Raw genomic sequence first — 15,613 nt, 5'->3', positions numbered from 1 at the left:
TAATATGAGAAACTACTTTGGCAATAACAACACACAATGTACTAACCATTGTTACTCTCCTAAAATCTTGTTTTGAGATTTTGTACCACTGTTTTTATTTTTTTTTCTTTAAAATAAAAATAACTGATGTCAATTAATAAATATTAAAAAAATAAAAAACAAAACAAAACAAACATCTTGGGACAGGGAAATAGCTCAGGGGTCTGTGTGCCTGCCTGGCAAGCACAAGGCCCTGGGTTCGATCCCCAGTACTGCAAGCTGTGCCAGCCCTATGCCATGCTGACCACTGAAACCAGGTATTGCTGGTGCATGCCTGTAATCCCAGCACTAGGGAGGCTGAGACAGGAGAATCACCATGAGTCCAACCTGCATAGCGAGACTCTGTACCAAATCAATCAATCAATCAATCTTTAAAAAACAACAACTTGTCATTACAGTGGGTGACTAATAGAAACTGCTGTAATGATTGAAATACTAATATATTTTATAAAGTTAATGTTATAAAGGTAACCACTTAACCAAAAAATAATTCAATCCTTCTAAATTACTAGAAGATATACAAGACAAAGAAACAGTATATAATGTAAGATATAAAAAGGATGGAAATTAGAAAGCATGCTATAATTACATTTTTCATGTATTATATAGAAAACTGAACAATGTTTTAGAAAGATAATGAAATGATAAACAAAATTGTATCAGAAGAGATCTATAGAAAGGAAGCAAGGTCTCTCCTGAAATATCAGCCTGGGGCAAGAAAATAAAATATGACAGGGGAGGCCAGAGAGAGAGAGAGCTCAGCAGCTTAAGCACCTGTCTGGCAAATGCAAGGTGCTGAGTTCAATGCCCAGTGGAAAAAAAAAAAGAAGACAGAGGAAGACAGTTTTAAAAGATAAGAATCAATTTCTAAAAAGTATTCTGGACATCATTAACAGGAAGTCCCAATGGAAAAGAAGCAAGGTCTCCATCTTAGTCAGAGGAGTATTCTGGAAAAGTATGAAACAAGACAAAAGATTTATAAATTTACAAAGATAAAGGACTCAATCCAAAATGAAGAATTCTAGATGCTGTTAGTTAGCTCCTACTGCTTAAGTAATAATCTGTAGGGTGAATTTTAGGATGAAATCAGAGGTCTAGGATATTCAACTTTGATACTTTTTCCCCCTGTCCTGGCAATGAAATCCAGGGTCCCATGCATGGCAGGAAAGCACTCTACCACTGAGCTACAGCCCCAGCCCAGTAACTTTGATTCTTTTTACATCAACAGCTGGCCATGATAGCACATGCCTGTAATCACAGCAATCAAGAGGCTAAGGCAGGAGGATCGTCATGAATTTGAGGTCAGCCCAGGCTACACAGTGTGTTCAAGGCCTGTCTGATCTATATAGTGAAACCCTGTCTCGAGAAAGAACGAGAGAGTGAGAACAAGAGAGAAAGAAAGAGAATTATTATTGATATTAATATAATAACTAAAGAGAGGGTAATCAGTGGGTAATAAACTACAGTTAGATGGGGTAGTAAGTTTAGTGTGAAGTACAGTATACAGCAGGGTGCCTACAGGTAGTGATAATGTAGCGCTATTTCAAAAAGCTAGAGGAAAGAATATGGAATATTTTCAATATAAAGAAATGACAAATATTTGAGGAGATACATGATTTTTATCCTGATTTCAATATTATACAATGTATATATGTATCAAAATATCACATGGTATTACATGATATCTCATAGACACATAAATATCAGTTAAAGTAAATTTAAACATTAAAAAAGATCAAAGCTAAGGCTTTATAACAATGACAACAAAATTCAGATAGTCACAGAAATAAAAATAAAAAAAATTACTGGGTTAAGTAAAAATTACTGGTTAGCTACTTAGGCTAAGGCAGGAACTTGGGAACTTGGTAGGAACTTGACAAAATTTCTAGCCATTTTTATTTTTTATTTGACAAAAAAACAGCTGGAAATGTAGCTCAGTGGTAGAGTACTTGCCTACAATACATGGGTTTAATCCCTAGTATGATAATCAATAAAAAATAATAAAAACATAAAAGTACTCAAAACTGCAAGAGTGATTTTTTTCCTCAAATACAGGTGAGTAATAAGGAAAGCCTGTCCAAAAAGGTTTATAGTCATGTGTGGTAGTACATGTCTGTAATCCTAGAACTCAGGAGGCTGAGGTATGAGGATTGCTGTGAGGCCAGCCTAGACTAAAAAGTGAGTTCCATAGCCTGAACTTCATAGCAAACCTCTGTCTCAAAAGGAAAAAACATAATTAACTAGAAGGTTGATAAACTCAGTGAGATGGGGCCGGCCAGATAGCTCAGCGGACTAAAGCGCCTGATTAGGCAGAGCACAGCAGCCAGGGTTCAATCCCCGGAGTGCCATGCCAGCCCCACCCCAGGGGTGTGCTAAGCTGGGGACTGAGACTGGGCATAGTGGTGCACACCTATAATCCCAGCACTTGGGAGGCTGAAAATAAGAGGATCACTACAAGTCCGATCTACGCTGTAGTGAGACCCTGCAGACCCTGTACTAAATGCAAAAAAACCCACCACCACCACCACAACAACAAAAAAAAAACTCAATGAGATGAAATGCATGAAAAAAAAATCAAAAATTTTATTTAAAAGATAAATGAGAGGCTGGATATATAGCTCAGCAGCAGAGTATGCAGAGACCCTGAGTTCAACCCCCAAAACAAACAAAAAGCCAAATGAGAAGCTGGGGAAAAGATGTTTAGGGCACATACACACAAAAAACAATTCCCCTAATATATAAATAGCAACAATCTAACAAAAAATGAGCTAAAGAAAATTTGACACAGTTAAAAAAATAGAAGAAGGTCTTTAAATTAAATCTGTACTGACATACCATATGTTACCCTATCAGATTGGCCAAAAAGAAAAACCAAACATGGGGCCGAGATATAGCTGAGTGGCACAGTACCTGCCTAGCAAGCACAAGGTTGTGAGTTCGAGAACCAGTAGTGCCCCCCAAAAAATGGCAAGATACTATGTTGTTCTGCGTATGGTGAAAACAGGCACTCATATACAACTGATATAACCCAATAGGCAGACAAGTTAACATATCCATCAAAAATAAAAATCTAATGAGACATATCATCTTAAATACTATAGATATCTCTCAGATGAGTAAGTCAAAGTACAAAGAGAATGATAGAGAATGGATAGAAGGACACAAAGAGATAGATCTCTAGCAAATGGCAAGAGGTCCAAGAGACCAAGGGTGAGGTAGGGGAGCTAAGAATAAAGATAAGCCATGTATAGGAACCTCGATAAATGGAGACATTCTATGCCATAACATGAGCTAAGATTAGCAATACCAACAAGAATGAAAATGGGGAAGGAGGAATTAGAGAAGGGATGGAGGAGGAGAGAAGGAGTAGGAGATTGTATTATGTACATGTATCCACTACTCAAGATAATTATAAACTGTATGTACTGCAAACATGTACTAATAAAAAATCAAAATGTATATATAATGTCCTGGGGACTCACTTGCAGAAATTTCTTTCAAAGCATACTCTCCCTTGTATGAACTAAGATATGTATAATTATATTCACTGTGCATTGTACATAATTGCAAAAGACTGGAAATACATTAAATGTTCATTAATAGAGGACAGATTAGTATATATGCATTTTATAACATATCACATTTCTTTAAGATAAGGTCTCACATTTCTTTAAGATAAGGCCAGTTTTGGAACTGGCCTGGAACTCATGATATAGCCAAGGCTGGCCTTGAACTCTCAGCAAATCTCCTGCCTCAGTCTCTCAAGTGCTGGGATTATAGGCGTGAACCACCAAGTCTGATATATGTGCATTTATGTGTATACAGAGGTGTGTGTGTGTGTGTGTGTGTGTGTGTATTTTATCAGTACATGTTTGGAGTATATGATGCTTACATTCATCTTAGGGAGTAGGTATATGTACTTAATGTCTTGATTCTTTTTATTCCCTTTCCCTATCCATTTCCCTATGTCCATCTAGAGATTTACTTTTCCCATTTTCATTATTATTATATTATCAGTCCATGTTTATTACACATAAAGATTACATTCTGAGACAGGAAGACTGCTGTGAGTTTGAGGTGAGTCTGTGCTAATGTAGTGAGCTCAAAGCCAGCCTGAACTACACAGCAAGACCTGGTAAATAAATAAATAAAGTCAGGGATGTAGCTCAGTGGTGCAGTGTTTGTTTTGCAAGCACAAGACCCTGAGTTCAATTCAATTTTTTAGTACCAAAAAACAAAATAGTCAAAAAAAAGATCATGTTCATTGAAGGTAGTTGGTACATTTTGATATGGTTGTGTAATGGAATGAGATTCAACCCTTAAGAAAAAGATCCAGCCCTTAAAAGGAATTAAACATTAAACATATTAACCCTGAATTATCATCAGGATCTATTATTAAGTAAGAAAAACAAGTTATGCTTTGGAGCTGGAGAGAGAGCTCAGTAGAATAAGGGCTTGCCTGGCAAGCGCAAGGGCCTGAGTTCAATCCCCAGTTCCACACACACACAAAAAAGTTATGTTTTATTTTAGTTTTTGTGGTTAGAGATGAAATCTAAAGCCTTGTGTGCCACACCAGTATTCTACTGCTAAACTACACCCTCAGTGAGGAAGTTTTGTATGTTAAAATTTTGGAATAAAAATAGACACAGGTGTGTATACATACATGTGTGGATGTACATACATGTGGGTTTGTTCAGACCAACTAGCTGTTTTGGGGAAGTGCATATGGGCTAATGGGGTCAACTTTTTTCCTTTTTGAAAGACTTGTCATGAAATAGAACATCCATGTAGAAAAATACTTGAAACATAAATATTCAGTTTGACTATTCAAGGTATGCTGGGCATGGTGGTGTACACCTGTAATCCCAGCATTGCAGAGGGTGAGGCAGGAGGATCACTGTGAGTTTGATTGAGACCAGCCTGGGCTACACAGTAAGTTCAAGGTCAGCCTCAACTACATAGTGAGACCCTGTCTCAAAAAACTGAAACATAATACAACACAATACAATACAACAAAACACTCTTCAAGGCAAATATCTACCTACTTATCACCTCATTTGGAAACAGAACCCTGTCAGTCAAGTCCTCTGTACAGCAGTCTGTAGATCACTCATCAAGGACACAGCTGTCCTGCTGGGGATGATGAGCGCTTCCTTGCTCTGCATTCAGTTTTACGACTGACACATGTACCTCTGTACAATATGGCTTTGTTTTTCACCTCTGTACAATATGGTTTTGTTTTTCCTGTCTTAAAATTCTATATAAATGGAAATAATAATTACATTTTTTCATGCCTGATTTTTCACTCACTATTTTGTTTTAGTTTTTAGGGAATGGTGTTCAGGGTTTCACTAGTAGATCAGACTTGTAGTGATCCCTCTGTTTACAGCCTCCCAAGAGCTGATATTACAGGCCATCACCACCACATCTCAGTGTGTTCCGGGGGCAGGGCCGGCACAGCAGGCCTGGGGATCAAATCCCTGGCCCCTGAGCCTGCTTGCAGGTGCTTTAATCTACTGAGCTATTTGGCTGGCCCTTTACTCACTATTATGTTCTATTTGCCAATCCATTTTATTACAGATGGACATTTTCATCACTTCCAGTTACTGACTATCACAAGTAATGCTACAGCTGGGAATAGTGGCACATGCCTGTAATCTCAACACTTGGAAGGCTGAGGCAGGAGGGTCGCTGGCAGTTCGAGTCCAACCTGGGCTATATAGTAAGTTCAAGGCCAAGGCCAGCCTGAACTATAGCAAGATCCTGTCTCAAAAAAAGAAAAAAGTCATGCTATAGTGTAGCACTTATACACATGTCCTGGTACCTCAGCCAAGTAGTTCTGTTGGATCTTCTTCTAGGAAGAGGACTGCTTCCACATATACTTCACATACACATGCATGACTAAGGCTAAATATTTTCCAGGCCATTCCAATTTATACTCCCATCAACAGCATGAGAGCTTACGCTGCTTCTCGTCCTTGCTATGGCATCTTGCTGTACTGCCATTTGTTACTCTTCCTACTATTAGCCATTTGTGTGTGTGTGTGTGTGTGTGTGTGTGTGTGTGTATGTGTGTGGTTTAATGATACTATACTGTGGTTTAAACTTGCATTTCCTTGGTGACTAACAAGACTGAGTATTGTCTTAGGTGCCCATTAATCATGTGAATACTTTTGCTTGTTAAATATCTGTTCAGTAAGGTCTGTAGTTACCGGGAAGTCTGATGCCTCTTAGTGCTTTGTTGTTCTTCATCTCTTCTGCATATAAGTCCTCTTTTATTTGTTTTTGCTTTTTTTTTTTTTTTGCGGAACCAGGACTTGAACTCAGTTCCTTGCGCTTGCCTTATTCTACTGAGCCATCTCCCCAGCCACTGTTTTTGCTTTTCTGAAGGTCTCACATGAGATAGGGCTGACCTTATACTTACTATGTAGCACAGACTGACTTTGAACATGTAGCAACCCTCCTGCCTCAGCCTCCCAAGTTGTGAAATGATAAGCATATGCCAACACATTTGAGAAGACTCCTATACTTTTAGTATTATCTCTCTGTGGGCGGCAATTTTCCTTAGAATGGAAATAATAAATCTTGGAAACAGTCCATATGCTCATTAATGGATGAACAGAAAAGTAAATGTGGTTTTTATATATAATGCAGTACTAACATGCCGTAACAAAGGATAAGCTTGGTGCATGCGATGGCACCTGCCTGTAATCCCAGCTACTCAGGAAACTGATGCAGGAAGATCACCACAAGTTCAATGACAGTCGGGACCACAGAGTGAGTTTAAGACCAGCCTAAAGTACATAAAAAGTCTATCTCAAACAAATAAATTTGAGACATTTTAAGGTAAAAGGATGTACCTTGAGATCATAATTTTGAATGAAATAAATCAGACACATATGTTTAAATATCACATTGCTTCTCTTGTGTGAGAAACCCAAAGGGTAAATGTGGAACAAAGTAGAGAATAGCTAGCTATTGGGAAGTAGGAAGAACACGTTCAAATGGGAAGGGAAACAAGGGAGGGATGGGGGAAGGGAAGGTAGGAAATAGTTTTCAAAAGAGAATCAAAGGAAAACAATGGAAACAAAAAAGGGTTGAAGGGAGGGGAGGAGAATGGGAAGAGAAGAATTAAGATATATTACACTGCCAACAAGTGAAAAGACAACCCATAAATTTGGAAAAAAATCTTAACTAATAAGCACTCAGACAAAGGTCTGCTGTCTAGAATTTATAAAGAACTAAAAAACATGAGGGCCCCAAAATTTAAAGACCCAATCCAGAAACGGGCATCCGAGATGAATACACACTTGTCAGAGAACAAAATTAAAGAAGTTAATAATTATATGAAAAAATGCTCCACATCACTAGCCATCTGTGAAATGCAAATTAAAACAATACTCAGATACCATCTCTCCCCAGAAAGAATGGCTATCAGAAAGAAATCACCCAACAACAAATGTTGAAAAGGCTGTGGGGAAAAAGGAGCCCTTCTCCACTGCTGGTGGGAATGGAGACTGGTGCAACCATTATGGAAATCAGTGTGGAGACTCCTTAAAAACCTAGGACTGGAAATCCCATTCAAACTAGCTATCCCCCTACTGGAAATTTTCCTTGAGGAACTGAAAACATCATATCAAAGTGATATATGTGCACCCATGTTTATAGCAGCACAATTTGTGATAGTCAAATCTTGGAAACAACCAAGATGCCTGTCTCCTGAGGAATGGTTTAAAAAGATGTATTTTTATACAATGGGGTACTACTCAGCTATAAAGAATGATAAACTCGAAGCCTTTATATTTAAGTGGATGCCTCTTGAAGATATACTCATGTGAAATAAACCAGACATACATGTGTAAATGTCATATAGTCTCCCTAGCATAAGAACTCAAAAGAAGAAATAAAAATAGAAAGGTATAACACAATTAAAAAGAAAGCGAGAATTTAAGGATTAGACAAAAAAGAGAGGGCAAGGAGAAAAGCTAGGAAACATGACAGGGGCAAAGCCACACATTTATATGCACAAGATGGTTAAGGCAATGGTCCTGGTAATCTTCAGCAGGTTTTTGAAACTAGTAGTTAATTGGTAGGATTCTCACCCTGACTAACTATATATGCTGATACCTGTGAACTAAGCAACTGCACTGAAGATAGCAATGTGTAATAGCAGGGTCATGCTTGGAATGGCTGTCATTCTGGTCTTCATCCTGTTTGTCATGATATACCAGTTACTGCCATACTGTCTCTCAAGTAAATGTTTGTTTAAAAACATAAAGGTCTATGTGAATATTAAAAAACAAAAAAAGATACATTATACACAGGTATAAATTTCCTATGATGAATATGATCATTATGTATGTCAAACATGTAGCAATAAATATTAATTTAAAAAATAAACAAAATGAGAATACAAATGGCTCTTACTTCATAAGGAGCTAACACATATAGAGTACATGCAATAGTACTGGACACATGGTAAACCCTGAAAAGTATTTATAATTATTATCACTGTAAATTGCACAGCAGGGTAACTACAGTCAATAACAATGCATTATATATTTCAAAGTAATAATTTCAAAGGTCTGATCATGAAAAATGATAGGTAAGTATGGTGATGTTAATCAGCTTGATTTAGTCATGTCACATTTCATATACACACATATCAAATATGGCATGCATACTTTATATAATTATAATTTGTAAATAAGTAAATAGAAACATGTTATCGGTATGATTATTACCTACATGTTTGAGTATGTGCAGTGGAGATCTGAATGTTTGGGAATAATTTTGAATTGAATTATTTGTTTATTTATTTATTTGCTATGCTAGGGATCAAATTTAGGGCCTTGTACATGCTAGGCAAATATCTCATCATGCAGTTATACTTCCTCTCTAGAGTTGAACTACTGATAAGTATATAGTAAAATGAATAAATATCTAAACTAGACAATTGTTAACTTTAAGAAAAAGATGTTGTACAGAAATAGTAATCACAAGACATATACGACAACTATAAATTATCACAATAATAAACACTGATTGTAAACCTCATCAAAAGAGTGAAATATGCAATCCTTATCTAAGGAGCAAGGAGTTACAGAAAATGTGGATGTGAGTCGAAGGTGTATAGAAAAGCTAAATCTCAAACTTTCATAATAGTAAGTTAACAGAAGATGCCCTAATCTTTAATGAAAAGACTAAAACTATTTGCTTTTGGGGAACAGGAATCTAAGGAAATAGAAAATGGCCATTTTTCAAATGCAGCATTAGAGAACTATTTGATACATTTTCTACTTGCAAATGAAACTATAAGTTAATTGTGATTCATACAGTGGCAAAAATATTCACAAAAATATACAAGAATGGTAAATGTTATTAACCTTAATATTAAAAAGCTTTAAATCCATGAACTAAGATAAATTAATCAGCAATAAACATGAAAATTCCAAAAGGTAAATAAATGACCAATAAAAATGTGGAGAGACTGGGGATGTAGCTCAGGAGCACAGCACTTGCCTAGCATGGGAAAGGCCCCAGGCTCTATCTCTAGCACTGTAAATAAATGTGGGGGGAAAATGATACTGCAAAAAATACTGCAAATGAAAATAAGATAGCATAGTATTCTTCCTTTCTTCGGGCTCTGAGGTTCTGGATGAATTCCTGACCCCTGCCACCTCCTTCTCCTCACCTCACAGGTGTTGCCACGTCCCTCTGGCTGGACAGAGTCTCCACTGGCCGCCATGTTCACACTGGAGCTCAGCCCCAGGGCTCTCTTGCTGACCTCTTGTTCTTCCTGGGTTCTCCAAGTCTGGCAGGGTCTATGGACTCAAATGGAGCTTCTGGGGTCAGGACTGAAGATCCTACAGGTTTCACTAAGGATTGTAGCTCAGAGATTCTGCAGACACTCCAAAAAATCTGGAAAGACAGTATTCACATGGTCAGAATCATACAGCCATGAGCATCACCATGCAAATAGTTCTCTTGTAGCAGCAAAGCAGAGTTCACTACACTGGATGCTACAGTGTAGACAGAGTCCTAGAAACACCTACCACACTTGTCAATCAACATGGAATATGAAGAAGACCATGAGGTTTGGACTGAAATTAATAAAAGTTTAAGTTCTAGCTCTTTCATCTTTTAGCTATGAAACTGTAAAAAAGTTTTTTCAGTTTTATCTTTTGAAATAAATTGAAACTTTATCTCATATAGCTGTGGAAATTAAATGAGATGATGTTTGTATGGGACTCAACATGAAACTGGTGCAATGTAAACAATTAACACATATCAGCAAGTACTGTTGTACAGGTTCAGCATCCCAAATCCAAAAATCTGAAATCCAGCATCTACAACTTTTTGAGCATGGACTAAATACCACAAATGGAAAGTTCCACATCTTACATCATGTGATAAATGGCAGTCAAAATGCAGGTGCCAAGCAGAAAACAACTGCCAGAAAGAACATGCATAATAAAGTACCTTTACACACTGCTGGTAGGGATGCAAGTTAGTACAGCCACTATGGATAACAGTATGGAGATTCCTCAAAAAATAAAAGCAGAACTAATACATGGTCCAGCTAGCCCACTCCTACATATGTATCTACAGGAAATTAAGTCAGTATACTGAAGAAATATTTGCATACCCATGTTATTTATGGCACTATTCATAACAGCCAAGGTATGGAATCTGCATAACTGCTCATCAACAGATGAGGTGATAAAGTATGGTACCTGTACAATGAAACAGTTTTTAGCCATAAGCAATTAAATCCTGTCATTTGCAGGAAAATGGGTGGAACTGAAGGACATAAATTTTAAGCAAAATAAATCACACACAAAAAGATAAGTAATACATGTTTTTTCTCATATGTGGAAATAAAAAATCATTAAAAAATAAAAAAGCTGACCTGAAGGTAGAGGAAGAGGAAGAGCTACTAGCGGACAGGCATGGTGCGTGCATGATATATGTATATAAGGAACTATTACTGTGAATCCCACTAATTTGTAAAGTTAATGTGTTAATAATTAAAAACATAAAATGAAACATTGAGAAGATATGAAGGAAAGCAGGTACAATAAAGTATTATATAAAACTACCTGCAGACTATGCATATAAGGTGAATGTGAAATATATATGCATATTGTACAGACTTGAATTCCATCCTAAGATATTCCACTATATATATATATAATATATATATAATATATATATATATTATATATATATGCAAATACTCCAAATTCTCAAAGAAATGCAAAATTTAAACACATCTGGTCTGGTCTATAGCACTTTAGACAACGTGTATAAGGAAATATGCAAGTGCAAAGGCAGTTACTTCACATAATTTGCACAAAAATTTTGTCATGTATATCTTGCCATAATTATTATTATTCAATTTTGTGCATACAAGAAGGGATGCTTAATAGTGATCAGTCAAAACCATTCTATGTGGCTCCAAAGTTATGAGACAGGCCCCAAATAAACACTGTTCTGTATAACAGATGTTGAAAATATGACTGAATTTGTGATAAAAACTTGTTTCTTTAAAGACAACAGACATGCCATAAAGAAAATACTAATAGATTGGAACTAAAAATTTTTAATTACCTCAAAAAATAACCACAGGTAAAATTATTTCCGCTGTTGAGTAAATCAGTGAGGAAAGAGTGTCTGTGCCCTGGGACAGATGGCAATGAAAGGCCTGAGGCTGAGGCTTTCCTGATTCCTACTCTCCCTCATGGCACTTTTTGCTTTCTGCTCTGTGCCTAGTATATTCATCTGTGTGTATTTTCTCCCACATTAGGCTCACTACTCCTACCCTCGAGGAACCCAGACAACTTTTTATATTCCCTAGAACTAATGCATTTCCTTGACTATGTAAGCATTCAAGAATGTTGACTGAAACTTCTGACATTGCCAGTCTTACGGAAAACCCGCTACTATTATGGACTACTGGACTATATTGGAATATTTTTCTGAATTCATGCACCTGGAATATTTGAATGACAATGGAATACCCTTCTCTGACAAAACTAAACAAAAAAGGGGGATACAAACGAAGGACCATTTTGTATCTGTATATTCAAAATAGGATAGACATACAGCTACTTTCTCTTAATTCAATGAATAGAGAGATTTGTTCTAATAGTGTCTGTGGACAGGATATCATGTCTGCATCTTGTACAACGAATAACCACTAAGAAAACAATATGCAATGTATTAATTATTGAAACTGTGCTAGTAATGGATTTTGAAACTGTCTCATTGGTATTTGTTTCTCAATAAAAAATATTTTTTCAAAAAGAGTGTCTGTGCCCAAGATGAAGTAGAATTTTATACTGATGAACTAATGGAGGAACAATAGATTTAGGCATTCTTCTTAGAAAGAAGAAAATATCCACTATAAATGAAGAAAAATTAAGACAACATACTTAAGAAACAGGATGAAAAAGAAATGAGAAATTAGAATAAACGAGGAGTAAACTAATATAAAATACATGAACAAGTTAAATTGTAAAAACACAACACTATTATATCAAAGAAAGACAGACTATTGTTTCCTTATGCCTGTGAACATTTAAAAATTTTTTTTGGTTTAAAAATTAATTAAGTTTATTGGTACAATTTAGGTATACACAATGATCACATTCATCACAGGGATGTGTACCTGTACATAATATACCTTCATTTGTCTTTTGCTTTCTTCCCAATCCTCTCCTGCTCCCTTCAATCCCTCTTCCCCTCCTTATTTACAAAGCTTTGTTTCCATTTTATCTTTCTTTTCTCTTATTTTCTTTTCCCTTCCTTCCTTCACCCCTCCTCCCAGTTCCCCTTTCCTTTTGAGCAATTTCTTCCCATTTCACCATATCTCTTGTACAATTTGGTTGTTACTTATACTTTCAGTTACTCATACCAGTAAAACAATGTGATTCTTACACATGTGTGTAAATATTCATTTTTTAAAGAATTTTATTGAGAAACGAATATCAATGAGACAGTTTCAAAACCGATCAGTAGGACAGTTTCAATAAAAAATACATTGCACATTGTTGTCTCAGTGGTTATTCATTGTACAAGATGCAGACATGACATCCTGTTCACAAACACTATTAGAACAGATCTTCTTATTCATTGAATTATAAGAATGTAGCTGTATATCTATGCTAACTATTTTGAATACAGATACAAAATGGTCATTCATTTGCATCCCCATTTTTTGTTTAGTTTTGTCAGAGATGGGTATTCCATTGTCATTTAAATATTGTAGATGCGTGAATTCAGCAAAACATTCCAATATAGTCCAGTAGTCCATAATAGTAGTGGGTCATCCACAGGACTGGCAATGTCAGAAGTTGTTGACCTGAGCCCTTTACAGCCCAGCATACCAACATGGCTTCACCCCTTATACCTCCTTTTTATACCTTTCTTCTGGATGGTTAAAACCAAGATAAAGCAAGACCTATATAATAAGAAATGTAACTTTTGTATCTGATAAGGTCAGTCAAGTCCACTTAGGATTTTTCTTGAAACCCTGTACCGCACTTTCTAGATCCTTTGTCAGTGTCAGCCATGTGGATGAGTCACGGCCATTGCTGGACAAATTTGCTCTCTGTGAAAGCCTGAGAGAATGTTTTCTCTCCATGTGACTCTCCTTAGGAACACTTTACATCATCGATCACATTCCTCTGTGGTCTCATAATCTCCTTGATCAAAAATTTGGGACAAAACTGAGTTACATGATGTTACAGTATAGATTCTCCTATGTCCTGAGTCTTCACTGACCTTGAAAGGCTAGGGCCAAAATGTTGGCTGTCCTTAGAGCCCTTCTTTTTCTTTAATTTTGGTCTGCAAACTTAGGTTGTTAACACTTCAGAAGAGAAGCTTATTACCCTACAACATATGCAGTTGGATTTAACCTAACTATCTGTCTGAATATCAAACATCCAATTTATTTCACTCAAAAGTATGGTCTCAAGGTCCATCCACTTAGCAATAAATGTCTCAAGTTTATCCTGTATGGCAGAGTAGTTATTCCATTATATTTTTAAAAAAACACATCTTTTTTATTCATTGATCAGTTAATAGGCATTTGGGTTATTTCCAAGATTTAGCAATTATGAATTGTGCTGCTATAAACATGGGTGCACATATATGATTGTGGTATGCTACTTTTAATTCTTTTGGGAAAACGAAGAAAGGACTAGCTGGGTCAACTAGAACCTCCAATACTAGTTGTTGTTGGTTTTTTAAAATATTTATTTGGCCAGCTAAACTGCACCTGCAGGACCTCTCAGGTCCAAACCCAGGCACAACGCATGAGTGAGACCATCTGCCGCACCCTTGGGACAACTTTACCACTCCGGAGACCCTCCTCATGTGTGCCAAGTGAGTGAGAACTTCTGTTGCATTCTCGAGACCCCCAGGTCCAGCCCAAGAGCAGGCATAGCGAGTGTGTGGGAGAGCTTCCTGCCACCCTGCACACAACGGACCTCTGCGGTCCAAACCCAGGCATGCCTCGTGAGACCCTCGGCCATGCCCTCGGGACACCCCATCACTCCAGAGTGCCAATCCCCATGCGTGCTTAGTGAGAACTTCTGCCACATTCTCGGGACCACCAGAACCAGCCCAAGCCCAGGCCCAGCTAGTGTGTAGGAGAGCTTTCCTTCTCCCCTACAACCCTTTGTCTCCTTCAGATTCAGCTCAGGCCTGGCATACAGGCCTGGAGTGAAACTCTGTAGCTGCAGTCCCTGCAGAGAAAGTAGGTGACAGAACCACCCAGCTAGTCCAGGAGCAGAACATCTTGCCAGAGGGGAACAACAGATTTATTTCCAAGGGCTGCAGCCGGAAGGAGCTGAGCACAGCAGCCAGACCCAAGGCCAGGCACAACTGGATAATTTCAAACTTTGTAGATCTGCACCCGAATTTTAGTAGGTGCTAAGGTTATAACTGCACCAAAGCACTACAACAAAGGTCAGAGGCCAGTGCTAAACAAAATGACAACACGAAGGAGTAGGTGAGACAACCCAGGGCCGCGGGATCCTGAACAGACCCAGAGTGCAGACCCAGCGAGTGAGTGAGACGACCCAGGGCCGCGGGATCCTGAATAGACCCAGAGCGCAGGCCCAGGGAGTGAGTGAGACCACCGGGGCCCTCTGGATCCTGAACAGACCCAGAGCGCAGGCCCAGCGAGTGAGGGAGATGACTCGGGCCGCGGGATCCTGAACAGACCCAGAGTGCAGGCCCGGCCAGTGAGTGAGACTACCGAGGGCCACAGGATCCTGAATAAACCCAGAGCGCAGGCCCAGCACGGAACCCTTCAGCAGAACTCCCTGCAAAAAGGCTAGAGGCAAGACCCACCCAGCTGAGTCAGGAGCAGAACATCTTGCCAGAGACACAAAGGGTTCAAGTCTAACGACTGCAGCAGAAAGAAGTGAAGCACAGCAGCCAGATCCAAACAACCCCCACCTGGAGGAATCTGAACTTCATAGATCCGGACCTGGTGCTAAGGTAATAACTCTATCTAAGCTCTACATCAAAGGTCAGAAGACAGTGGTATACAAAATGACAA

At 38.0% G+C, this 15,613-nt stretch overlaps 1 protein-coding gene across 2 annotated transcripts in view; it reads right to left on the bottom strand.

The window, feature by feature from the left end:
* Positions 1 to 15,613, bottom strand: part of Znf81 (zinc finger protein 81) — a 220,562-nt gene that overhangs the window by 188,464 nt on the left and 16,485 nt on the right. For both annotated transcript variants that reach the window (XM_004633567.2, XM_023717826.1), the window contains exon 2: positions 9,734 to 9,960. In XM_004633567.2, coding sequence (XP_004633624.1) covers positions 9,734 to 9,787 — 54 coding nt within the window. In that variant the 5' untranslated portion in view covers positions 9,788 to 9,960. The remainder of the gene's footprint in view (positions 1 to 9,733; positions 9,961 to 15,613) is intronic.

This window comes from Octodon degus, unplaced genomic scaffold (genome assembly GCF_000260255.1).
Source record: "Octodon degus isolate 3935 unplaced genomic scaffold, OctDeg1.0 scaffold00055, whole genome shotgun sequence".
Lineage (NCBI taxonomy): Eukaryota > Metazoa > Chordata > Mammalia > Rodentia > Octodontidae > Octodon > Octodon degus.
The sequence above is the reverse complement of the archived record's forward strand: the minus strand, read 5'-3'. Positions and strand labels throughout refer to the sequence as shown.